Source organism: Apis mellifera, linkage group LG7 (assembly GCF_003254395.2).
Source record: "Apis mellifera strain DH4 linkage group LG7, Amel_HAv3.1, whole genome shotgun sequence".
In the NCBI taxonomy this organism is placed as follows: domain Eukaryota; kingdom Metazoa; phylum Arthropoda; class Insecta; order Hymenoptera; family Apidae; genus Apis; species Apis mellifera.
In genome coordinates this window covers 638664-665460 of record NC_037644.1, presented here as the reverse complement: position 1 = coordinate 665460, position 26797 = coordinate 638664, and the positions used below count along the sequence as shown (strand labels likewise).

Below are 26797 nucleotides of genomic sequence, written 5' to 3'. Positions count from 1 at the left end.
GATATAATTTTATTCGTTTAATAAAGATCGTACAAATATTCTCTTTCCCAGATGTTATTATCTGAAACTTGTGTTTAATTTTCAGAATTTTAAATTTTTATTTGTCCTTTTTTTAATTACATATATTTTATATTTTCCTCTGCATTTCGTTGCTTTATATTATTCTATTTGTTGATTTTGATTAAAATTCTTGATTATTCTTGATATATTCTCGTATTCTTATATTAAGATTTATCAATTAATATTATTATTCCTCGTGTATCATTATCACTGCAATTTATTTTCCTTTTCGATAAAAGAGGGAAAAAGTTAATGTATCGTATCGATGTATCGTATACGCGCGAGAAAGAAATCCGATAATACGGTAGTTACAATTTCGAGTAAATAAGCAAATGTTTGTTTCGAAAGATTTACAATTCAATGGCGTTTAAAACAATGATATGTAATCTCGCGTCAATTTGAAGGATTTATGAATCGAGGTGTGCAAACTAGAGAAAATAAAAATGAGAACAATTATTTATGCATTGTACATTCCTTTCCTTTTTTTTTTTTTCCTTCTATTTCATGCTCAAACATTTTGCCAAATTTATCGTCGAAATTTTCATAAAGGACAGGGAAATCGAGTTATTCAGCTTTTCAAGTGAAACTGAATCATCGAAATAAAAATAAAGGAATTTAATAAATTTTTAAATCAAATTGAAAAGTAAATTAAAATGTAAGATGAAGTCACGTTAATTTTCCCAGAATTCGAAACGATCGATATTTGAAATGCGTTCGGTCCAATATGCACACTATGCTTTTCTATCGAATAAATCTAACAAACTAGTAGCAAAAAAAAAAAAAAAAAAAAAAAAAAAAAAAAAAAAAAAAAAAAAAGATCTTCGTTACGCTGTAACTACGAAAAATATTAAACACAGTTCTCAGCGCGCCACTTGTTCCGATAAAATACACAAGAAATCAGCTCGTCGCCCTATAACCGAGGTTCAAAATACAAAATTCAGACTGAAAAACAAATCCGTATCTCTACATCGGTGTTCGAGAATCCACCAAGGATCAGGTCTCCTCTAACCCCGCGTTAGACTCGATGCGAAATTCTTCTTGTATCTCGATCAAACTTTTCCCGGTGTTGTCTTTGACCACGATTGCGCAGAACAAGGCGATAAGCCAGCATATGGCCGCGGACAGCCACATAACTTTAGTGCTGCCCAGGGAAATGATCATCTCGTCGAACGTCAGGGTGCCCATCATCGAGATCAGCCATCCGAATGCGACCGCCATCGAGACGACCGACGTCTTCAGCTCTTCCGGGAGCGTGTCCCCCAACAAAGACCAGGAAATTGGCCCAAGACCTAGGTTGAACGCGGCGAAGATCAGAGTGATCCAAGTGGGCGACATCCAGAAGTAGAGGTCGTCGTATTCGGGGTCGCTGTCGCGTAAACTGAAGAACCAACCTGGAACCAAGATGAAACGGAACAGATGAAGGAAAATTCTACTAGCTTGTACTTATTATTTCCCTTTCAGAAGAACGTTATTGGATCGTTGTTTGATGGATTGCGTTTCTTTTTCCAACAAATTGATCTATCTCGAGTCATTGTTTGTTTGATTATACCGATCACGTCGGTCGGCTGAAATTTGAAATAATATTCGTTTTAGAAATATCTAATTTGGAACGATCGATCCAATTGGGTGGATAACGATTTTATCGTTTTTCAAAATGTTTAATAAAATTCTCCAAAGGGAATCGTGGATATTTATGCTTTTATCATTAAAATGATAATGTGAAATGAAAGAAAATGAAGAAAAATATCCAAATATCTATAATATATTTATAACGTTTGAGAAATAAGAAGAGTTCTCTATTTAAATTTAATTTTTTCTCAATTTTGTATAAAAATTTTTCAATAATAAATATTATTTATGAATTCGTTCAGAAATATAATTATTTACGTGCACAAAAGTACGCGATAAAAGTAATAAATATTATAAAATGGATATTAAAATAGCAAGAAAGCGATTGTTATCCAATGTCGGGCATGAGATATGTTTTTAAATTGCCAACGAATGATCGAACCAATTGATACACGATCTATTTTGATTTCTTAATACTATATGCGCGTGTTCCGGAAGTATTGCAAAAGAGGTCGTATTTTAAGCTGGATTAAAGCCAGCATCGCAGATATGCTCATCGAACAAATCATTTTTCTCTATCAGTTAACAAATACGACAAAATATTACACACGATATTTACATTTATAATACGTAGATGCATATAAAAAATTTAATCCGCGTCGATCCGTGTAAATTATACATAATTCTTACTAATTTTAATTAATTTCAAAAGTATAATAATTAGAAACAAATTAATAACGATATGTAAAATCACGTTTTAAAAACGGATAAGTTGTATTTCCCAATTGTCATTGAGAAACACGACTGAAACGAAATATTCCGTTCGATAATTTTTCCACGTTTCAAATTCGAAAATTATCTGGCTGGAAAGATACATCGAATCGATTAATTAATATAAGAAGGCGAGGAATGTTTGGTCGGAGAAATTTGCCGTCGAAACATTTATTTGGCGAAAATGGTTTACCTAGCAATATGAGGAACAATCCCATGAAAAGGGAAGAGACGGTGAGGAGGATTCGACGTCCAAGCACGTCGACCAGGAACGCGGCCAAGAGACATACTAATATTTGAACGGCGCCGACAACCAGCGTCTGTTCGCTTCCGGTCAGTTCACCGGAACCAGTGGTTTCGAAGAGCATCAGGGCGTAGAAAATCATCATGTTGACGCCGCACAAATGTTGGCCCAAGATTATTCCGAAACACGTCACCATTGACCGCAGTACTCGACGATTTTTCAACAATCGTAGGCTGAACTGATATCAAAAGAATTTAATTATTATAATTCTCATCCAAATCTAAATTTTACACGAAACAATATTATTTTACAGATACATGCCTTATTAATTTTCAATAAGACAAAAATTTCTGTCTTAATAATCGATAGGTGAAAAATTTTATGTGATCATATTTTTATTATTAAGATTCAGAAATATATAGCGAATAAAATAAGCACGTGTAATGAACGTCCATCGTGGAAAACGTTCACGTTATTTGCAGCGAAAAGGTTAACAAAGGTTTCTTTTCTCAACACCGACTGTCGCGCGTTACAAGAAGAAGGAAATCGATTTTTCGTACCTTTTTCGAATGAGCGAGAACGAGACGTTTCGTTTCGTTGATTTCGTGCTGGACATCGTAAGTGTCGCCGCGATACCATCTCAAGGATTTTTCTGCGCCGATCTCGTCGTTCCTCGACAAATAGTAGAGCGGGCTCTCGGGCAATAATTTTGTCGGGGCGATCGAGAGACACGCGAGGCCACAAATTGCGCTGTACCTTTAACAGAAAGAATTGATTTGCGGTTTTTTTTTCAGGGAAACTCGTATCGTATAATATACATTTGCGATTTAACAAGCCACCTGCTCGAGGGATAAACAATCTGTGTATAAACGAGTATATAATTTCAGATTCGATGGATCAATTGGCCAACGATATTCGTTGTTGAATTCGTTGTTTGTTAAATTAATTAAATGCTAATATTTATTAATAAACGTTGCTCCTGTATTCGTATCGATCGGTATTGGTTAAGAAAGACGAATGGCACGAATAATGCGTGTAACAAAATAATTTCAATAATTATTTCTACATTTCGTTGCAAAACTTTGCTAATAACAAACTATTGAAACATATTCGGATGTATTATTTGACTGAAACGTTAAATTTATATAAAATTAAAGGATAACAAGTTGAACGATTGGTATAGTAAACTAGAGTTTATAAATTTAGAAAGAAAAAAAATGTTATTATACTATTCATAATGTTCTTGATAATCTCTAAGAAGATTTAGAATAACATAAGTTTAATTTATATCGATTATTGAAAGATTATTGAAAGATAAATATTGTTTGGGCAAATAGATTCCAATAGATTCTCGATGAAGAATTAATTATAAAAGTTAAAGTTTGTTTATCATAGATAAATTGATTATGGAAATTTCAATGATATAAAAATTCATAATATGCAAAAGGTTTGTATACTCATTTTTGTATACCAATTTTTATATTTATTTGAGCTTTAAAATCGATCCTTTAAAAAGTATCTCACGAAGTATGAATAAACAAGTACGAATAAATAATAAGTTTCATAAGTTTATCCCTCTATTTTTGTTAATCTGTTCTGAACACAGCATCTATTCCCTTGCAAAACTTTTGTTTCAAACGTGATATCTATCTCGAGAGATATTTCGTACACGTGTTTCTCATTCCATTATCACTTTTTCTTAGCTATGTATATAAACGCACGAAACAATAATTTACATAAACAATTTACAACAATTTACAAATAAGATATATACCTCCATACAGATCTTTGTTCGTCGATTGCATGAGCCACATAGAAAGCGTACATCACGCCACAGTTGACTAGGAGTTGGAAAAAGGCGAGCAAACGTCCACGGATTTCTTTGCTCGCTATCTCAGCCACGTAAATTGGCGTCAAAACGCAAGATACACCGCCACAGATGCCGCAGATCAATCTTCCAATCAGGAATAACAATACCTAGAAAGAAAAAATAATAAAATAAACGAAATTACAACTCTGTTCTCATTTGTATCGTCGATACTCATCTCGTTTTCGAAATTCAAAAGTTGAGATGAAGTTCAAACAATTCTCAAGTAATCGTATAAGCATTATTCGAATCCTATGAAAAATTGTTTTTTCCAATTTTCAAGAGGGAATCGTGAATGGATTAAATATCATGAATATATTGGATTCTCTGAAAAGCTATCCTCTAAGACCGATATAATAACAGTTATAGAGCCGATACGATTATGGTTATAGGATCGACACGATAACGGTTATGAACCGTATTCGTGGCCACGATTCACTATGGAATGGTTCGTTATTGGTGGTGTAAAAGAGAAGAGACGAATTTCTCTTGAAAGAATATTATATCAAACATTTTGAAGATATTTTCGAAAAGAGAGCTTTTTTGATGAGAAGGACAATTTTAAAAATTATTTGAAAATGAAATTATCACGGTTTTGTGTTATTATCCTGTGCTTCGTTTCCATTTTGTTGTATTTATAAATTATCGGTTATGCGAAGATAAAATACATTAATGAACGTTTATTATAGCAGAAATATTATCGTTGAAAAATGTTTTTACGTTGCTTCGTATAAAAATCTCTCTTTTAAAAAATTATCACCCATATTTTCCATATTTTCAGCTTTTTTCGAATGTCGAAACGATCTTCTCTTTTAAAATTTCGACATTTTTATAAACGCTATAACGAGAAAAATGGTAAAGTACAGCAACATATGGAAGTGAATTCTGATTAATCCTTTGGATGATGAACACTCCGACTCAAAATCTTCCTATTCTATAGATTTTACAATGCAATATTCATTCCTATTTTGCATATAATAAGCATATAACAATCCATTATTTCAGCGTGCTTTTAATAAAATAAGAAAATCTCATTTCCTTCCATATACCACTGTACATTTATCATTAGATATTTAAAATTCTTGTATAATTATTCTTTAATTCTTCAATAACGAATTATCCTAATTAATTATATAATTCAAAATAATTGTTCTCCTATGATATTTTTTGAAAAAAAAAGAAAAAGAATTCAAAAGCCCTCCTCGAAATTGGACAATTTGAATATAATAATTCTCACCTTCTGACGACGATTGCTGATCATCAAGGTCCACGTGAGGATGAGAACAGGCATCGTCCAGAACAAGATGTTCGTTCTGGATATTCGTCCTACAATGAACGGTATCAGGATCGCCCCTATGCAAATGCCACCGTTTAAAATGCCCCCGATCAGGCCGATTTCAGTCGCGGAGGCATCGACGTAATTCCTCAGCACTATGCTGGCCTTGGAATTCCAACCTAGCGAGATGCCGAGCGCAAAACCGCCGAGGGATGCTAAAATTTCATCAACAAACACGTTTGTCAATCTTTCTTTTCCCCCTTCTCTCTTTCCTCTTCTCTCTCTCCTTCTCTAAACCTTTCTCCGCCTCTCTTCCTCTTCTCTGTCTCTCGTCGCTTAATCGTCGCTTAATTTAAACTGTGTGTGAAAATTTTGCAATAAATTGCGCCGCGTTTGCGTCAAGACGAAAATCCGTTTCCTTTTTCGCCATTTCCTTTTTTTTATTTCTTTTCGTTATTTTCCTTTTTTTTTCTTTTCCTTTCGATGAGAAGAGAAAAGGGGAAATTGGATGCCGACAAAGAGCACTGTCTGCCCGTGTTTCTTCAACATGTTTCTCTTTCTGGACACGATTTCCTTTGCTCGAGAAATGTTAGATGAACGAAGGTGAAGGAGGAAAAAAAAAATTTGATAGAGAGAATTCGATAAATTAGTTAAGAAATGAAAATTGTTAATCTCCAATTCGTTCTCCTCCGATAATATTCTTATCTATCGCGATTTGTGATTCACAATTGTCTTCTCATATTATATTCCAAATAAAAGTATATGATTATAAGAGATACGATAACGAGCAATAGAATAATAAGATAAATCAGAATGTAAACGCAAAGCGCATATACTATAGATTTAAATAGCATACTGTGAAAAGAAACCTACCAAGAAACGAAGGTGAACCTTAATTCTGCAACATAATTTGATCATTTATTCGTATTTCTTATTTCTATAATTTGTATGAGAAATCATATCAAATGAAATATTGCGCAATTATACGTCAAAATGAAAATAAATCCGGAAAAAAAAAAACATTCGAAAGAAATTGAAAAATACTCCCAATCATTCGAAATTTATATGAAAAGGAGACAAGCAACTGCAAATATTTAGTAATCCAGATTAGAAAAAAAAAAAAGAAAATATGTATAAAAAAAAATCATTAATGGATTGTATAAAATTATGATATTATAAATAGATTCTAATAATTTTTATCAATTTTCTTACCTGTTTTGTTTAAACGGTAGAAGATGGACAGATTCTTTTTAATTTAGAAAGAGTTATCGTATCGGGAGATTTTCAATGCATGAAATATGGAAGAAAGGTTAGCTCACCTACGAAGGCTCCGACGTATTGGTTTAATTTTCGGATCTCGGCCACGTTGTCGTTAATCGATGCGGTGGTCATCGTGTTAAACCAAGGATGTAATTTCCCTTTCGAACAATTTCGCAACGTCGACGATTGGAAAACAAGTCGACTCCACGAAATGGGATCGTAGTCGAATCGAGTTCCGATTTTAACGTGGCAATATCGACTTTGGAGTCAATCGTAAAGTCAATCGTGGTTCGCCGTTCGTTTTGCGTAACAAAACATAATCGCTTTATATCGTTTGATCGAAGATTTTATCCGCTTCCGTACACTCACGGCTAAAATCTTTTTTCAAAATAATGACTACGTTCTCGAGTTATCGACGATATTGTTCTCCTCTCTTTCGCTTTCAATAATTTTTCGATCTTTCTTTTCTCGAGATAATTTTTCTTCTTTTTTCTTTTTCTTTTTTTTTTTTTTTTTGCTTATTAAAAATAAACCAGAAGGAGAGGTTTTAGTGATTTCGATTTTCTTCTCATTTCGAGCTTGAAATTTGTCACGAACAATATTTTAAACTACTTCTTCCTATATCCGTGTAATCGCTGTTTACCTTCGGTTTTCCAGATATCGATAAAAATATTTCCATGTGTCGCAGATAATTATGCAGTTTCAAGGAAGTTGGATGATTTTGACGATGACCATTGATCGTTTAAATTGTCTTGTATTAAATATTTATTAAAACATTTCAATTTATTCATCTTCTATTTCACGAATATTTGCAATAGAATGTATATATATACGTAATCATAATTTCGAAAAATTTATCAACACGTTAATGATACGCCTTGTAAGAAAGGAGTAAGATAAAAAGAATATCTCTCAGATATTATTAAACTACTAGTTTGTCAATTATATTGTCAATTACGTTTTACTTTTAAAACGTTAAATCTTTCGTTCTCATTCGCGCATTAATTCCCTCCACAATTATTTCTAAATAGTTTTATTACACGATAAATTATATTTAATTAATTATTCATCGTGCATGATAAAATAGTTCCACATTCTATTTATTTCCGTTGATCGTTAAAATTTATTTTTCGAGACTCGTTTCAGGGAGTACTTTTCAATGGATTCGCGATATACGTTCCATTTGGAAATAAAACGATTTCAATAATAATTGTAATGATCAATGGAACGACGGATTTATCACTGAGCAGCTCGTATTATAAACGTGTACGCTAAAATTAACCGTATCCACACGTGCACTCGTAAAATTCATTAAAATTTATTTCGAAATTGATCCTGATACCACTCGCGTTATAAGCGCGAGAACTTCATTAAAATTTATGTCAACGTTAAATCCTGTTCCGAACAATTAACAAATACTACACGTTACGCCAAGCTTCGCGCTTTCACAATCCAAATGGAAATTCCATCTCTATCAATCGGATTTTTCAATTTTTAATAAACGTTGGAATATTATTCGAACGAACGACCGAAACTTGGGCAAAAATGAAAATTTGTCGTTCCGTGAAATATTTCCACTTATTATTTATTTATTTATTTTTTTTTTTAATCGTTTTATCGCACGAGACATATCCCCCTCGTTATCTTTCAATTTGTAAATTTCTATTTTACGGACGGATTTGTATTCCGTTTATTCGATTTGTCATATTTTCCGCATAATCGTCATAAAGTGTTGGAATAGATACGATTGAATTTCATTTGATCGAATTTCGACGGAATGAAATTTCAGTTAATGCCCGCTCGATTGAATTCCCGTTGATTGAAACTATTTATTACTTGAACGCAAATTCTCCTATTATTCGAATGAGAAATCATAATCAATTGGGAGAATCAATGGACTAATAGATTGTTATAAACAGTTTGCCGTATGAAATTGCTCTACCAAACGAGATTCCATCCTATACAACACGAAAAGATTTCACGTAAATAAGAAATTTTTGCGTGGCTAATTGATTTTTTCAATTTTCTCCTACGAAATTTTATCCTTGTGAAAAGAAAAAATTTTCTTTCAAATTCCTTACGAAAATTTCGAGTCTCAGTGAAAGTATTTCTGTCGTCAAAGTTTCTAAATAATTAATAACTCGGGATTCACTTCGGGGTTGAAATCAGTTTGGGTAGAGATTAAAGCGTTGTCGAGTTCTCCTTCAATTTCTTCGTTCTCCTGGAACCAGTTCACTCGACAGGAAACAGAAGCTTGGCAATTGTGTTACGGATTATTCCGTGTAGCATTTCCGAGCACGGCCTACAAGTTTACAAGCAATTAAGCGGGCCGCACAATGGTAAACGCAAACCCTTGATTATACTCCGTTTATCAATGCCGCGCTCTTAACCAGAAACCGTCAAGTTATAGGCGCGCCCTCAATTGATTCATTGATTGCAAAAGGATCACCATCAGGATGTCCAATTATGTCCTCAGTCTGTCCGTGATTACCGCCAACCTATCAATTTTCATTGGAACATGGCTGGTGAAGATGCCTCCTCTCCGATTAATTTGATATGGAAATTGGTCAAAAAAGGGAACATCTAAAATTCGATGTAAGATTTATATTTTTAAATTTTCTTTTTTTAATATTACGTGGAGGAAAGGATGATAATCTTTTACACGTACTTTTTGTAAACTTTTATAAATTCTCGTTTAAAATATAGGCAATTTAATTTAAAATGTAAATGTAAAAGCGAGTTATTTTGGGAACTTGTTCTTAAAAATTTTCCTTGTCCAAGTCAAGATGTTTACGTTTATTATTAGCGACAACTATGCTTCGTTTATTGTAAACAAGTCTTTTTTTCTGTTTAAATAATTAATAGATGAAGCATGTTACAGCATTTTTTTACTGGACAGCTTCGTTATAAATACGAAGATGGAGGCTAAGTTGGCAGCAAGGGGCCAATATCATCTTTTCTTTTACTACTATATTAACCCATCAGTGTCATCCTCTATGCGTCGTATAGACTGTCCTTTCTTCACACTCCATTGTCCCTCATACACCGTGCAGATTCAATTTGTTTTTTTGTTTTACCTTCTCGTCCAACTAACAATATCGATAAATATCTAAATGCCAAGTTCAATGTCGAAAGTAAACCACTAGTGAGAAATTTCACTTTTATTCCACGGGATAATTAGATGTTACACGAAGTGCAGTATAAATCTCTGATATATATAGTGATCCTAAGTAAAAAAAAAAAAAAATATGAAAAGAAAAACCATCTTCGTTAACTGCAAGAATATATGGCTCGTAATATCTCGAAACTTTTTTTTTGGATTTTAAAGTTTTAAGTTCTTTTCCTCGATTCGATTCAATTTACTCGAGCTCTAAAGTTTCAAATCTCTCCTCGTGACTTTAATTACTAATTTCTCTCGAAGAAAGGTTGCGAATTTGCATTTCATACCTCGATTCAAATTTTACAAATCGCGGATGGAATAAAATATCTATGGACGAGAGATTGGCGAGCAGATTGTAGACCTTTCCTGCTTGTAAACTGTCCCATTTCATCTTGGCGTCGCTTCGATCCATCAAATAAAGCCGTGTCGACGCGACCAATTTTCGTATCAGTGCCACTTCAAGATTCTCCATGCAAGAAGGCAATTTTATGCCGGACGTCGGACCATCTCTACGCTGCACTATACGCTGCATATCGAGCGACACCTGACGAAAAAAAGGACTTCCAAGATAACTTTTCTTTAATAAATCTTTCCAAAGAACAAGATTTCACGAGATCTTTTATTGAAATTTCGAGTATTTCAAAATATATTTCAAAATATTTTTGTTTATTAAGAGATGCAAATTTTCAGATGAAATATCATAAACGAACGAAATAGGATGCAATTAATATCTTTTATTTTTATCTATTAATTTATCTGTTTTTATTTATTCTATTGTCTTTAAATTTTATTCGATGTCATCGAATCGAAGAGGGATAAAAAGAAGTAAATTTTGCGATAATTTTTATAGAATAGCTGTATGATGTCAAATTGTTCAATTTGCTTAAAAATTGAGGTAAAGATATAACGATAACATGCCGGCTGGAGCGATTATCGAACGGCGAGATACCAGGGAGTACCGATAAAGTGCTTAAACCGTGTGCATTAACCATAAATTCGGCGAGCAGGAATTTTCGAATGTTCCTGATGAATGTTAATTTATCGATCTCCTTTTCCTCATCGATTCTCTATTCAACCAAAGAATTTATTATTTCTATAATTCAAGATGAAACGAAAATAAAATTTCTCAGATCCTAGTTGTTTCATAATTGAAAAGATATTATAAATAATTATGATTATATTCTAATTACTCTTAACTGTTTGTTAAATAAATTGCTTTACAATTTGTAAAGAGATTATCTAGTTCTCGTTCCATTTCAATTTTTTATAATTCATAATTGGAAATTGGATATTATTTAAGTTGAATACAAGTTATCTACGTATTAATTAAATAAAAGCTATAATTAAAATTATTATAAAACTAAAAAGATATACATAAGAATGAAAATTATCCTTTTCTTTAAAATCCATAATGTATATTTAAGAAAATTCTTCACGATTAAATTAGGAAAGAATAAACACAATCGTTAATAATCAAAAATGCTTTAAAAGTCAATATCATCCAAAGAATATGTTATAGAAAGGTATCCGAACGAAATGCATTTTTTCGGTTAACAGGATTAGCTCCACCTACGCAAAGCATTCGAGGTAGCCACAAAGAATGTTCAGCTGAATTTATGAGATAAAATATATGTACAAACGAAAGCGATGAAATAAACTTGTTAGGATTGTAGCGCAGAGTAACCGCGTAAACAAGTAATATATATGTTTCGTCGAAAATAAAATAGAAGAACATTAGTAGAAATGTGGAGTGGTTTATTTTACCCGCAACTAGAATTTATTATTATTATTCGAAGAAAAAATTCGAACGTTACAAACGAAAAAGCTGTAGATGTATGTTTCACCAAAAATTCATCTCATCAATTCTCTTATCAACATAATCACAAATATAAAAATTCGATTTTTCGAAATCAAAGAATTACGATTCTTTTAGATTTTATGAATTGTGTGGTAGATTTCGTCAAATCATTATGAAAATTATTGGAAATTAAAAAAAACAGAGAAAACGATCGAATATATAATACAAGAGATATTTATGCAATTAATCAACTTTAGACTTTATTAGACTCTAAGAAATGCCAAAATTAATCGAAATCTCATTTTTCAATATCCTCTTGAGAATAACTCCCTCTTGCGTCGAATTCCCTGGATTAATATTTCAATAACGACATCACTGCCATCTAGTGGCCACGGATATTCCAAAAATTGCGAAACTTTTACAGTGGAAAAGTCAAATATTTCCGAGACCGAGCTACATTTGATTTAAAAATTTGTAAGTTTTTAATAATTGCATCAAAATGACGATAATTAATTAGGAAGAAATAATTAAAGATATAAAAATCGTAATTACGCTTGTTCACTTCCCTTTGGGGAAAATCTGCGACGAAAACAATTGACCACTCGTGTTTATCGTGGACGTTATTTGTCAGCACAGCGAATATCGTCGATCGAGGATATCTCCGAAGCAAGGGTGCACGTCACGCGATTCGCGGTCGTAACTATGCGTTCGTGAGGGACACCTGTCATCGACATGCGCTCGATTGCAAAACTATTCCCTGAACAAACCGCGAAACATGCATCCGCTCATTTATTATCGATATTCTCGTTACATTTTCCACGATGCGAGGGCCGATTATAAACTCGTTGATTGATCGATCGATGATTCGGTTGATTTTTCAGATCGTTTCCCAAGTTTCCATTTAATTGAATTAAATATAAAAATTATTTTTCACTGATTATTAGAGAAAATGAATTTCATCTACACGAATCGATAATGATGGAGGAAGAGAAGAGAAAAAATAAGCAAAGATGTGGTTTTTGTTTATTTTAATTATGTTGAATTTGGAAAATTTTTTTTCACGCCAAATATCAATTGGATTGATAGATTTTATATTAGGATATTGAAAGTGTGATTTTTAATAATAATAGTTTTACGAGATTTTCTAAAGTTATGCGTCTAATTTATTTATAATTATTTTCGGATAAAAAAACGTAAAAGCTACATCATATTCTCATCCTCGGTTTTATCATGAATAATTAAACGAAGGATTTAAAAAAATTATTCTCAAAGATGAATAAATCATGTAACAGGAAATAATTTAGTAGGAAAAATTGAAAAATGGGAATAAATGATGATGAGACAATTATGGAAAAAAGACTTATGAAATTTCGTTAACGTTCTCGTAAGAATAATCCGACAGCGACGTGATATTCTCGTTAACCTTTCCGTGGCACGTGACTGATGATCAAAGCAGGTTATTATGCTCGTGTAGATTACACAATCTTAAAAGAATTCTTATCCATACAACGTCCATTAAATCAGCATGTTACTGGAAATTACAAACGAGTTCTCTCATTTGTTCTCTGCCCAAGATATTTTGTCACGCGAATTATTATTGTATTATTCTTATATAGTTTTTCTCGTGGTTTCTGCTCGATTGTGGAGCAAAGATGGAACTTCTTTCGTTTCTTTTTTTCTTTACAGATTGAAAACATTTTTCGATATCCGTTGCTTCTTTACGCATCAACAGTTCTCATTACTCGATCGTTTAACTTTTTATTGGCTCGAATAAGAAACGATCTTTATTATTGCCAATTTTCCAAAATTTCTTTCAACTATTTGTTATCTCTAAATTTTTAAAAAATCTTACTTTTTAATCCAATTTTAGAAATATTATTCCATTTTAAAGAGCGAATACTTTTCGCAGGGATTGTACATCTCTGAATCATCTGAATTATAGCAATACGAGGTAATAAAATGAGGTAAATTATATAATTGAATAATTCCGTTGGCAATATTAAATTCTGTCGTCAATAATTTCAATATTGGCAATATTAATCGTTTATATTATATCCGCACTCAGTTTCAAAGATGACTCGGTCGCCATATTTGTTTCGAAACTTTGGATATATAAATTTATTCATGAATCAGTTTTTCCCAGAATAGTCGAGAACTTCCTCGGCGACCTCCATCAATCGATCCCCAGAAATATGAACGTACGACCTTTCCTCTCTTTCAATCGCATATTTACATTTCGCGTGAAAATTTAAGGGGTTGGTCCACCGTGAAACACGCGATCGTCTAACGCCAACTCGATTCAACAGCTGTGCTCCAAGATATTTACGCGATCGAGGAAAAAAAATATGTTAGAAGTGACGTTCGATGGGCTCGAAATTGAACGAAGAAAACAGAGAAAAAAATGTCGCTGTTGCATTGGCTGAGCTCGAATGAAGATCCTTCGATCATCTTTCCTGCCTCCACATTTCTCCTCGAGTTTTCCAAGTTTGAAAAATCCAAGTAAAATTGTCGGAGATCCAATTCTGTAACATTGGATTAACAATTAGAAAAGATGTATACGATGGAATTAGTGAATATAATTCTGCAATCAGATTTTATTCATTTTTTATATATACAACGAAAAACTTATGCTATACGATATTGAAAGAGATGTTTCCACGATTTTGAAGGAGAACGAATTCGAATTTATTTAACACTAAAACTGTTAAATTCTCTTAAAATATGCAACTAAAGATAATGACTTCAAAACTGTAAATTTTTTTTGTTATTACTAGTAAGGGATATTTGAATCTGAATTTTCAAGGGATATACTCAATTTCATTTCTCCAATCTCAAAACTTAATCGAAACGAATTTCGGTCGTTTCGACGCGAATCGCAATACTCAAATTATTGATTTTTTCTTCGTCGAAAGCGGAAGTACACTGGTGCCGTTAGTCTATAAATTGTCATTCCCCGTTCTCACGAACATATGAATATTCACGAGCGGTTTGCAGCATTTTTTTTTTCTTTTTTTTTTTTTTTTGCCCACAAAACTTTTCTTTCTCGTAACGCAACAAAATAGAGACATTGTTCGTTACGATTGTCTCTACGATTTTAATAACTCAATTGAAATTGTTTCACGATCCAATCGCGATCGATAATTCTAAAATTGTGCACGGTTTTTGTGTTTTTACGTATTCAAATTTGTAAATTTGCATCAAAAAGTGCATACTGTCACCTAAAACAGTGATCTAAAATAACATATAAAAGAATAAGGGATCAAATTGATATGAAAATAAGTTATAAAATTATTCTGAGAATATGCAAATTTGTCTGTAAAGAGTTTAAGTAAAATTTATTTATAAATGTTATTCTGAATCGTTTTATTTACAAAATATATAAGATTAACAATTTATCATAAAATCTCATTGAGATGCATAATCTACGAGATACAGAACGAGTTAATCGAGAACTTGTATTACTAGTTTCGATAATAACCGGCACAGTAACAAATGATAGAAATTTATCATTGTCAAAGTTAATGGTAAGAAAAGAGGAAACGAATTATTAACATGTTAATTAACAAAACAAGTTGTTTCCGTTCTAATAACACCTATTAGAAATTTATCAGCCTTGTATCGAATACAATGTTGGAAAAAAAAATAAATTAATGATTCAATTAATGAATTTTTTATATTTATTTGCACATCTCAACGTGCAATTATATTAAAATATCGCGTAGAAAAACTTAAACTTTGTAGTTTTAAATCAAAAGATTTCTCGTTGTCATTAGATCATCGTCAATTACGTAAAATTAAAAATGGATGTAAACGACATCGTAAGCATAAGATTAATCATCTCTTTACTCAAGTTTCTTCCAAGTTTTCCTCTCTTTACTTACGTTAAATAATAGAAGAACACTATGAGATTAATGTCATCTAAAATAGTCAATCTCAGTCAATCTCAGAGTAAGTATTACCGAGCATCATCTCTAGATTTTGTCGCTAATTATTTATTTCTTCCAAAAGTATTATTTCCAACAGTTTAATTATCCTTTGTTTCTATTCGAAAATGTGTTTGGTATTTGACGACTAACCAGAATAGTGTCCACTTCCATTGTCCCCGATTCGTTTCCATCTCGAATCTGATATCAAATCTAGGTTCCCTTAAGGGTCATACAGAGTCAGCAGAAGTTGGACATTCACCTATATAACGTGAATTCAAGAAATTTGATATAACAGGATATAGGACCGATCACTCTTACCATTTTATAACTTAAGAATTCCTTCGAATAAGACGTTCTAACTAATTTAAAATCCTTATTTCCATTTTTAAACATGAATGAATTAAACGATCTATATATAATCGATAATTTTCGTAATACTTATCTCACAAGAGAAATTCTCATTTCCTTCAAACAAACGTAAATTAATTTTCAATATATACGCCAATCCAAATATATAATCGTGTCCGAGTATTGTCCGATTATAATTCGGCTAATTAACGATCGATCTTTTATCGAGACGAATAAACGTCCATCGCGACGCGACACGACAATGTGTGTCGTTTGCCCCATCCTCCATATTCGGATTGCAACAGTCCGGATTGCGTTTCGCATTCGCAACACGGCCAGGCCATTTTATTGATCCTCGGCCGAATGCGGCACGTGACGATGCCATTATCAATTGGTCCGTGACCGTTTCGATCGGCCGTTTATCGGCGAAGAAGATCGGCCGGTTCCCTTGTTAATCTCGGTCAAACGGGAATCGGGTTTTACAGGCGCAATTGTACCACGATCGGGATCGGGATTCACGCATCCCCACGTGGCCGAAATGCAATTACGCGAAACTTAATTACGATCTGCAGACGCGGCAGCTATTTGTAGACGTTGACGCGTAATCGAGGGCCGTCCCCGATAATTTGCCGCCATTGCGTTAACGTTCACTCCTTCCTAAGATTTTCCTCGCGGGATGCTAATTTCGAAAGTGCGTAATTTCATTCTATTAGGTTAATAAGCGTTTTATTCGCGTTTAATGAATTTTAAAGCTCGTTTCGTGGATTGAAATAGGAGTGCCTCGCTATCGACTTTTCCCGGATAAAGCAAGTTTATACGGCGAATCTTTTTGCGACACGATAGAGGATGGAGAAAAATTGTGACGATCCATATTTCCATTATTATTTTTATCGACTATTTCGTTTAGAGAGAGAGAGAGACTTCGATACAACGGGAAACGAATCGATAATATTGATCGCAATTAAAAAAAAATATTGAGGATTTTATTGGATCGATTAAAAGTATCATTAGTGTATATCATCATAATCCATTTGATTTTTACATTTGATTGTGTATTTTTAAGAATTTCTTCAACAGAAAAAAAAATGAACATATACGTCGATGTTGAAATTCTATATGAAATTATGAATATTTTCGCGAACGAAATTATTGCACAATTTAATAATTTTGATATTTTAATAGTAAATAATAATTAAATTGTGTAACTTTATATTTTCATGATGGAAAAAATCATTTTTTTCAAACGTTTTAAATACTACAATATCGTTTAAAGAGTACGTTGTTAATATTTTGAAAATTTTTGTTTGTTATATTTAATTCGACCAAACCAAAATATAAGTTGCAATTTCTGATATATATATATAAAATTGAATTTATTATTTGATCACAATACAATTCAACAATAAAATTCCGATCCGTGTGTTGTCTACATCCACGTTTTATATTTTTTAAACACAATATCCCGTGTTTTTTCAATTTATAAAACAACTTTCATCCGGGAGCTTTTTTCACTATGTATTTTATTTTAATAAATTTAAAAATATTATATCATATTTCTTATCGGTGAAAATGCTTATTGAATGCATTAATTATAGCTCAATTTATACATATTTATATTTTAAAATATACTAGTTAAATATATTTTTAAATATGTTACAATTTGTTTTCTGTTGCATTCATAAGTAATTCTTTCATTTTTTTTTATTTGATTTTGATTTGCAAATTCTTCACAATTGCATCTTTGCGAAATGTAAAATAAAAATATTTTGTCTGTCTAAAATTGAATTACAATTAAAGTCGAGGATATTTTTAATATTTTCTCCGATTCTATTAATATTGAATCTAAAAAGCAAAATAATTATATAAATTTGTAATATATGTAATATATGTAATATATAAATTTTATATTTATATATTACAAATATACAATAATTTCAAAGTCTACTTTTCATTTTCAAATAAAGAAAATAAAAATCATTCTAATAGATACATACTTTCATTGAATATTTTTAAAGAAAATTCATATAACATAATCTTCAAAAATTACTTTGGAATAACAGCGAGCGATCTGACCGGTCTTTCTCATTTTATGCCTCGCAATTCAAATAATCCAAATTTGCAAATTTACACAAAGAATATTTAACGCGTGGATGTCTAAAGTTAAAAAAAAAAAAAAAAAAAGAAAACCGAAAGAAAGGAAAAGAAAAATAAGGAAGGAAGGAAGAAAGGAAGAAACGAGAACGTGATTCGCATTCATTTCTATGCAAACTGGTGCAAATAGGAGGATTCACGAAGAGAGCGTGGCCGCATGGCGGCGTGTAATTCTCCATCGGGGTATATATAATAGGAGCGAGTCGGTTGAAAAACTCGTCTGTGTCGGTTTCCATGCTGTGCACGTGGTGTTTGTGGCCTTTCACGAACCGAACATAATGCACGTGGGGGATCGAGTGTCGTTACAAGTACATCTATTATAGGAATCTTGATAATCTTTTCCCGGAATGGGTAAAAATGTCAAATGCCTTTAGTTATTGGCTCGTAATAATGACGAATCAATTGGAAAATTTCTCACGAAAAGAAAAAAAAAAGAAATAACAAATCGTTATTTATCCATTGCTTCTAATTTTCTTTCTTCTTTGGGAAAATCGTAGAAAAATGTAAGTTGTAAGTAGTAGAAAAGTATTTGTTTCTTTCCATTCTTAAATCAGCATTACTGAATTTTGCTAATTTCGTTTTAATTTTTTACAATTGAAACAAATTTCTTGGATTACCAAGAGATTTTCTTACTCGATGACGTTTTCTCGAATGCTTTCCTTTTGTACGTGATATTCCTTTTCTTCTTTATATTATTACCATATCCGAATCCTTACAATTTCCTTCTTTTCTCGTTTAGCTTCATGAAAGCATAGTGGTCCTATGCTCGGTTAAAATAACTTCCTTCCTCTCGTTCTTATTAAAATTTTCCCTTTCTTTGCCCGTTTCTTCCTTTAACGTATCCACTATTCCTTCCTTTGCTACGTTCTTTGCCTTGTAGACATCTTTATTCCCTTTTCTTTTTTTTATTATTGCATTATCGCATTCAGTTTTCAGGTTACAAGATGAAATTCCTTTTCCATTTTTGTCATAATACGGTATATTATATCGTCGCTTTCGTTCCTTTGTAGGATTATTATGTCTCTCTTTATTTTTTTTTCAAAGTCTTATTTCTATATTTTGATAAACTTAAAAAAAATCATAATATTTCGTATTTTCGTTTAATATTTTAATCTGTTATTGATTTAAAAAAAAATTAAAAAAAGAAATATTGTGAAAATTTTTAACAATTATACGAAAATTAATTCTTTATGAAAAATTTAATCGAATCATTTTCAAAGAAAAATGACACGTTTAAAATTTGTTACCAAAATTAGATTTCAAATTAATACGAAAATGTTTTCATTCATTCATTGTTTTCCCTCGCTGATATATAAATTATCCATTCCGGGAAGTCAAAGTATTTATGAATCTTTGAAAATTTTCTTTAATATTCACCCCGTATGGAAAACTCATTCCCTAATTAAATTACCTTGAATCTGCACCTACTATTGTAATCCGTAAAATTGAATTTTAATTTCACACACAACGAATCCTTTTATTTTCATAAGAAATCATCTTTCCTTTCCTTTGTGCATCGAGCACGCACATCTCAAGATTCGCAAGAAAAATCACTCGTTCGCAAATAAATAAGAAGAATACGCAGCAATATAATCCTCGTAAAGGGAACGAGGAAATTTTCGCTCAAAAATATTTAATAATTATAATCAAAGCCGGCTGAAACTTGTCCGCTCCTCGACGATATCTCCCTCTCTATCCGACCACCCTAGCCCCACTTAACCAGCCCACTCCAACCCCCAGCGCTGCGCTGGCCGTCTCTCTCTGACCCACTTCGGCCGTCTCCGTCGCTCAGCCACGCTCATTCAAGCCCGACGTGTTCCGAGTCGGCTCGATTCAGTCGCGGCCGATCCGCCACGCCATCACGAGCACGCTCGTTAAACGTGCGCCTTTTCGTTTTCGTCGCGTCTCTTTTCCACTCGAGTCCACGTCTCCTCTCCATTCCATTCGACCTCCTAAGAAGAAAGAAAGGAAAAACTGCCACCCCTTTGGAATCGAATAACAACAGCACGAGTGGAAACACACACCGGATGCGTCGATTTCTCCTTCTGGACTGACCCATGCTGCTCGCGAGCCGCGTGCAAGCAGGGAAAGAGGAACAGGTGTCCGGCTCGAGGGATAAGCGGGGGTGTACGTCGTCGGATAAGGGTTTGTTTTCGGGATGATTCGCGACGAGTGCGGTGAAATGAAACGAGTGTCGACGATGTTGGGACGCGGTTGTTCGTGAATACCCGGTGAACCACGCGACGCGTGTGAAGTGCAAGTGGATGGAATAGTGGATACTTTCTCTTCCACCTTTGGTGTTCTTTCAGGGGATTGATTTTAAATCGAGAGTAAGTGATTCATGCGAACATCCTTCGTTCTTCCATCTCTCCTATTTTTCTCCCGGTTTTTCCTTTCGTTATTGTACGTCGTGATGATAAGTATCGATAATCGACGTATAATTGTGCGAGAAACGCGTGGCGAGAGGTGAGAATGGATGCATTTCTAAACACCGTTCGATCTTATCGTTTCTCAGTCATCGTTCTATTTTCTTTTTACGAAGCGTATTACAGCCTGCTACCATTGCACGAGTAATTTCCTATTTGTGAATATTAGAAAAGGTTAAAAGTGTTTGATACAATGTTGCAACGTGGTTTTATATCGCGAGTTTGAAAACGTTGCCGCACTTTCTTCAGATACATTACAACATCCTGCCAAGTATGTAATTTGCAGCAACTTGCTTCTTTGTTCTCGCGACGTTGTTAAACTGTATATTATTTTAAAAAGCTGCTCGTAATATACGTTTTTTAAAATTTCGTTAACAGCGAAGTTTCTCTTTGCGAAAGCGACATTGAAGCGCGCGTTATAATTGTACGAATTGGAAGGTAAATTGAAAAAGTTAATTGGTGAGTTACGAAGATTCTATTTTTTCTTCTTTTTTTTTAAATTTCAATCTCGTTAGATTATTCTACGAATGAAGCATTAAAATTGGTAAAAAGAAGATTTTTAAAAAATTTGCGAAGAATATATTCGAAGCTAGTTGACAACGTATATTAAAACACATTTGGAAGGTTTTATCGATAACAATTTTTTCCCATACCTTTCTGATAATTCAAAAACTTTTGGAAATTTTAACCGTGCTCGATCAATCTGGATAAATTTACATGTTCGATTCACTATGTTTAAAATTCTTCTCGAGAATGATAATTAGGACGTAGAGGACTTTTGTGCTTTTGTGTTACACACATTGTATATATACATATTATTAATATCTTCGTGATATAATTGAAACTCGTAATTATAATTCGTTGGTAGTGAAATTTGAATAATATCGTATTGCTTGTATATATTTATTACGCATATTCATTACTAGGATCACAATGGTGTCCAAAGAATCTTTTTAACATTAACGTTATTTCTTTAAAATATTCGATCGAAACGATCAGAATTGGAATCTTCGTATCGTTTAAATAAGAATTAAAAATCTAAATATATATCGAATATGAAAATTTCTTCAAAAATCTATTATCGAAATTTGGAATTAATTAGCAATTTATCTTTACACGATTAAAAAGAGGAATTATTGAAACATCGGTGAATTTCTTTGTTTCTATTCTCGAGTATATTCTCCTCATTTGATTATTCTCATATTTTCAAATTATGATGAGATTGTTTAAATTCCAAGATTTTGCTTTATTTGCTTTCAACCTGTGTATCATCTCGAACCTCCTATTCTGCATATTCAAGTTTCAAAAGTTTACATAAGTTTAATGGAAAGTTACAACTTTAAGGAACACGATTTTCGAATCGTCATAAAAATTTCGTTACAACGTCGAATTAAAAAATCTATAATCCAAAAATTCACGTACAAAATTCTATCGATAAAAAATTCAACGTCTCTTTTTGTATTATCATAAGTAACGATAAACTATAAATTTTAATTAATATCATTGTTGCAGCAAACGTAGAGCAATAGAAAAATCACGACAACAAAATTAACGATCGATCGTTCGAAAATTTGAGAACATTCCAGTGAGATCATTTGCATGATTTAATTATCTCGTTAAGAAATGCGGGTCGACCGATCGATGGACGACGATTAGGGAAATAGGGCTGTTTCAGAGAAGATTTCCGTGAGAGACGCGATCGAGTCCCTGGTGAGTAATTTATTCGCTCGCGTGGAATTCGACCGGTTTTAGAAATGGAGTAAGTAAAGACAAGTTTCTGCGGGAACACGACGAGTCCGAACCATTGAATCGGTTTTCCACCAGGTCGAATCTGCTTTTTGGTCAACGATTTCAACTCACGGATGCTTTCACGCTCAACACGAATTTCGGGGGCAATTTCGATCTGATCAGATTTTCAATCCGAGCGGTTTAATTTGTTTTTCCATTCGAACGTATCTACAAGTTAGGGAAATTTATTATTATTAATTTCAATAGATTTGTGGAATATCGTTGAGAATGATCGGAAGAAAAAAATGAAACGTTTCTGCAATTCGATCGTGAAACTTTGAATAATAGAAAATAATGATTTATATGGAGGAAGAAACTAAATTTATTGTGCGTTCCTTTCAAGCTTTTGTTCTATCTTGCTTTTCTCTATAAATGGTAAAATATTCGAAAAAAATGAAACGTTTCTGCAATTCGATCGTGAAACTTTGAATAATAGAAAATAATGATTTATATGGAGGAAGAAACTAAATTTATTGTGCGTTCGTTGCAAGCTTTTATTCTATCTTGCTTTTCTCTATAAATGGAAAAATATTCGAAAGAAATGTACACGTTTTTTTTTCCAACGATAAAGGAAAAAAATTAAAGAAAATGTGTGAAATAAATTATTAAATAAAAGAAAAGATTATAAAAAGATAAAATTGAAAATAAAGCAAATAATGATCAAACTTCAATTTCAGCTCTATTAAACTCTCTACCCTTCCCCATAAGTGTCAATCATAATTTGTGCGAAATATCAAGTTTCTATCATTATGTCAAATAATCTAAATGATTAAATAATAAAGAGGTCCGATTTCGGAAGGCAAATTGATTCGATTAAAATTATACGATATGTTAATGGAATTAAAAGAAATATTTAAGCAAAATAATGGATATATATATCGGAGTGAAACTCGATCAATGTTCAATTTCATGAAACTTAAATTGAATAAAGTATTTTTGCCCGATGTTTTGGAGGGAAAGAGACAGCGGCGTCGATAGGTTTCCAGATGCAATTAGTTCTCGATTATCCCTCTTCCAATTTAGGAAACGAGTTTTCTCCATACTTCATATATGTAAGCGTTCAAAGCTTTGCTAATGACGCTGAAAGTGATATCTACTTTTTTTTTCCTTTTCTTTTTTTTTTCTATTCGAATGCATTACAGCGAAGTGTCCTTTGACATTTTAATTTATATTCCGGCACAAGTATGAAATGCAATTCAAGCTTTTGTGAGCAATTTAAATTGAAGCGTGTAATACGATCCGTAAGCATTCGATTGATTTCACCGTATAGAAACATTAGCGTGTAGCAAAATATTAATTAATAAAGTAATAGAAGAGAAAATCATAATACGAGGTAGTAATTTGTCGATTTTTTTTCGAATTAATTTAATTTCTCCACGTTCCTTCGATTTCGAATACTCTTCTTTCATATATTTGAGAATTTCAAATAAAAGAACGAAATTTTTAATCGGGGGGAGGAATTCGCGCAAGTTTAGATATAAAAATATTCGCTTTTTAAAGAATGCTTTTCTCATTCATACTTTAGCGTATTTCCATCCTTTCATGAATTTTTCCTAAATTTTTCGAGCTACGACAATGAAATAGTTCGAGGCATCGAAACTCTGGATACGCTATTTATATTTACATTTGAAACTTTGTAAATATCACGATTGATTTCATGGGGAAAGGATTTCGGTTTGTCCGTTCATTATTCAGTTGATCTCCCCTCGTCAAAACAGGCGAACTCGAAGAGATTGAATTTGTGTATTTAGTCTATTATTTCAAGAGGAAGTGAAGGTAAAAATATTTTGATTAATAATATCTATCTTCGATTCTTCTTTTTCCATTATTTTTCTCCCTTTGAAATACTTTGAATACGCTTTATAATTAATTCATCGAGATAAATCCTTTCGTAACAAGTACGGAAAAATGATTGGAAAAAGGTTGGGCATCGGTGAATTTGGATCAAAGTCCATCTCCGATAACCAAACATCGATGGACGCGACGTTGAAGTCGATATCGAGAGCAAAATGGTTGGAATATCTAATATTCTCTATTCAGTTAACGAATCGATTGAAAGCGTGTAATCGACGAAACGAAACTACTCCAAAGTTTTACGTTTAAATCAGGATACGTCGTTGTGCAATTTCAAATTGATTTTACCAAGCAAAGTAAAATTTTCAACTTTATAAATCGTGATCACCTCGATCTTCGACACGAAGATTTGCAAATTATTCAACTTGGAGGAATGCAAGAATTGGCATTTAAATTATTTTCCATCTTCTATTCAACAAAAGTTTACGTAGAATTCTACTCTTCCTTCTTGCCTTTTAATCGATGCGAATAATAACCGAACTTTAATTTCACTTTATCAATTAAACTCTATTTCAGTCCTCAGATTCGCAAATTTAATGGAGAAATTAGTGAAATAAAATAATTGAATCAAATATCAGAAATTATTAGTATCATATCTTGCAATAATTCTTGATTCCAAATTATTAAATATACATTCAAGTTTCGTTTCTTCATTATTTTTTCCTTATTAATAATCATCATCATCGTTAATATTTCTAACGTCAGACAGATTTAATATTCCTATACATTTTACACCATAACTTTCTATCACTCTGTATCATGTCTGGCTAAACTCTTTGCCAATCCCGTACTCCACTTAATAATATCACCAAATGCCGCCAGACGATTCTAAAAATGGCACTGTCGGTCGATGCGATCTTAACGATGAGGGACGGTGACATTGGTTTCGGTATCGAGTCGACAAAACGATTCTGTTTACTGTGTAAAAGCGCCGCCCAGAGAAATTCTGTTTAACAAATAAGATCGTATCGCGAGATACTGTTTCGCGTGACAGTTGGAATGAGCGTTCCTAGCCATTTGTCTCAGCACACCTGTTCTATATTTCTTTTGCGACCTGTATTGCGCCGCTCGATATATCTCGTTCCGATTCCTCGTTAAACTTGCGTTAAACCATACCTTTATCCTTTCACCGTCTAAAAAGACGATATCTACGACGATTAAGGCGCATTTTCACCGAATAACGTATTTCGAATACTTGCAAGCGTCGAATGTTATAGACAGTGAAAAGTAAATCGTTTATTTATATTTTTCCTCGATACTCTTTGTACGAAGAGATTTCAATAAAAATTCAAACTTCTCGATGAAAATTAATAAATCGGATTAGGAAAGGATTGGGATCTTTTATCCGACGAGGGTTTGGAATTTGGAAAATCATCCCGTTCGATAAAACTTAATTTTGAAATTTTCTTTCTCTTGGGAGAGAGATGGCCGATTTATCGTTGTCACAACGTTGCGTTCCTTTTCAACTCGAGAAATTACCGTGCCCGTTGTATTTAAAGGAAGATCGCGAAGGCAGCTTTACGCTAAGCTCGATTAAATCGACCCGACGCTTTTCTTCCCTTTGTCGTTGGTTTATTTCACGCTATTCCATAAATGGAATAAATAAAACGATATATAATATTCCTCGCTTTATTCAGCGAGGATGAAGATTACTTCTTTGAAAGTGTTTCATCGATTTCAGTGGCGTCTCTCTCTCTCTCTCTTTTTTAGGAAAAGAAGACCGGTATAACGATCAATCACCATTTCATTTTTTCCTTTTTTTTTTTTTTATTTCCTTTCATACCTATATTTCAGTTTTTTCCAGTAGATGAAGAAACGGAGCGAGAGTCTCTATCGTTTTTTCGTCGTATATTATTTCAAGATTGTAAAAGAAAAGAGAGAAGAGAGAAAAGGAAAAACAAATTATGAGCATCTTTAATATTCTAACAATATCATCACCAGATTCTCAAAACTCTCTTATTCCTTTATATAATTTATTATATTAACTTTGTATTCTTATTACGTGATTTTGACACGTTAAATATTAAATAAAATAATATATAAAAATTTTCACGATAAATTGATTTCGCTGAACGATTTTTTGATCTAACGATATTTAAAGAGTTAATTCTTTTAATATTTCATTATAATTTCTAAACGACTACACAAAGAATGTTTAATATTTTGTTCGCATTGAATTAAACGAGCATGTATCACTGGAACAACCGTAAGCAAGTTACATTCAACATTAATACGGATGATATAATGTCTCGTTTCGTCCCTCTTTATCCGGCCACATTCTCGTATAGAAGGAAACACT

At 32.6% G+C, this 26797-nt stretch overlaps 2 protein-coding genes across 12 annotated transcripts in view; one reads left to right on the top strand and one right to left on the bottom strand.

Moving 5' to 3' along the window:
• LOC412896 (octopamine receptor beta-2R) overlaps positions 1-26797 on the top strand; it is a 178039-nt gene that overhangs the window by 76888 nt on the left and 74354 nt on the right. For 5 of the 11 annotated variants that reach the window (XM_006558072.3, XM_396348.7, XM_006558067.3 and 2 more), the window contains exon 1: positions 20251-20760. The exons of 3 other annotated variants lie outside the window; for them this stretch is intronic. The gene's annotated coding sequence lies outside the window, so the exon portion shown is untranslated. Of the gene's footprint in view, positions 1-20248; positions 20761-21108; positions 21128-26797 lie in introns of those variants that run through there. 3 more of the 11 variants (XM_006558074.3, XM_003249170.4, XM_026441959.1) reach the window with 3 other exon arrangements.
• On the bottom strand, positions 532-7479 carry LOC726762 (facilitated trehalose transporter Tret1). The gene is made up of 6 exons (XM_001122483.5): positions 7107-7479; positions 5749-6002; positions 4419-4621; positions 3205-3400; positions 2594-2882; positions 532-1451 (listed from the first exon to the last, which is right to left on the bottom strand). The coding sequence occupies exons 1-6, from the start codon at positions 7177-7179 to the stop codon at positions 1054-1056; spliced, it is 1413 nt and encodes a 470-aa protein (XP_001122483.1). The 5' UTR covers positions 7180-7479; the 3' UTR covers positions 532-1053.

Excerpts from the sequence above, each read along its gene's own strand:
- LOC726762 (XM_001122483.5), bottom strand. The coding sequence starts at position 7,179 with ATGACCACCGCATCGATTAACGACAACGTGGCCGAGATCCGAAAATTA. Across the intron at positions 6,003-7,106 it reads ATACGTCGGAGCCTTCGTAG|CATCCCTCGGCGGTTTTGCG; the intron begins GTGAGCTAACCT and ends ATGAAATTTTAG. Across the intron at positions 2,883-3,204 it reads TTCTCGCTCATTCGAAAAAG|TTCAGCCTACGATTGTTGAA; the intron begins GTACGAAAAATC and ends TTTTGATATCAG.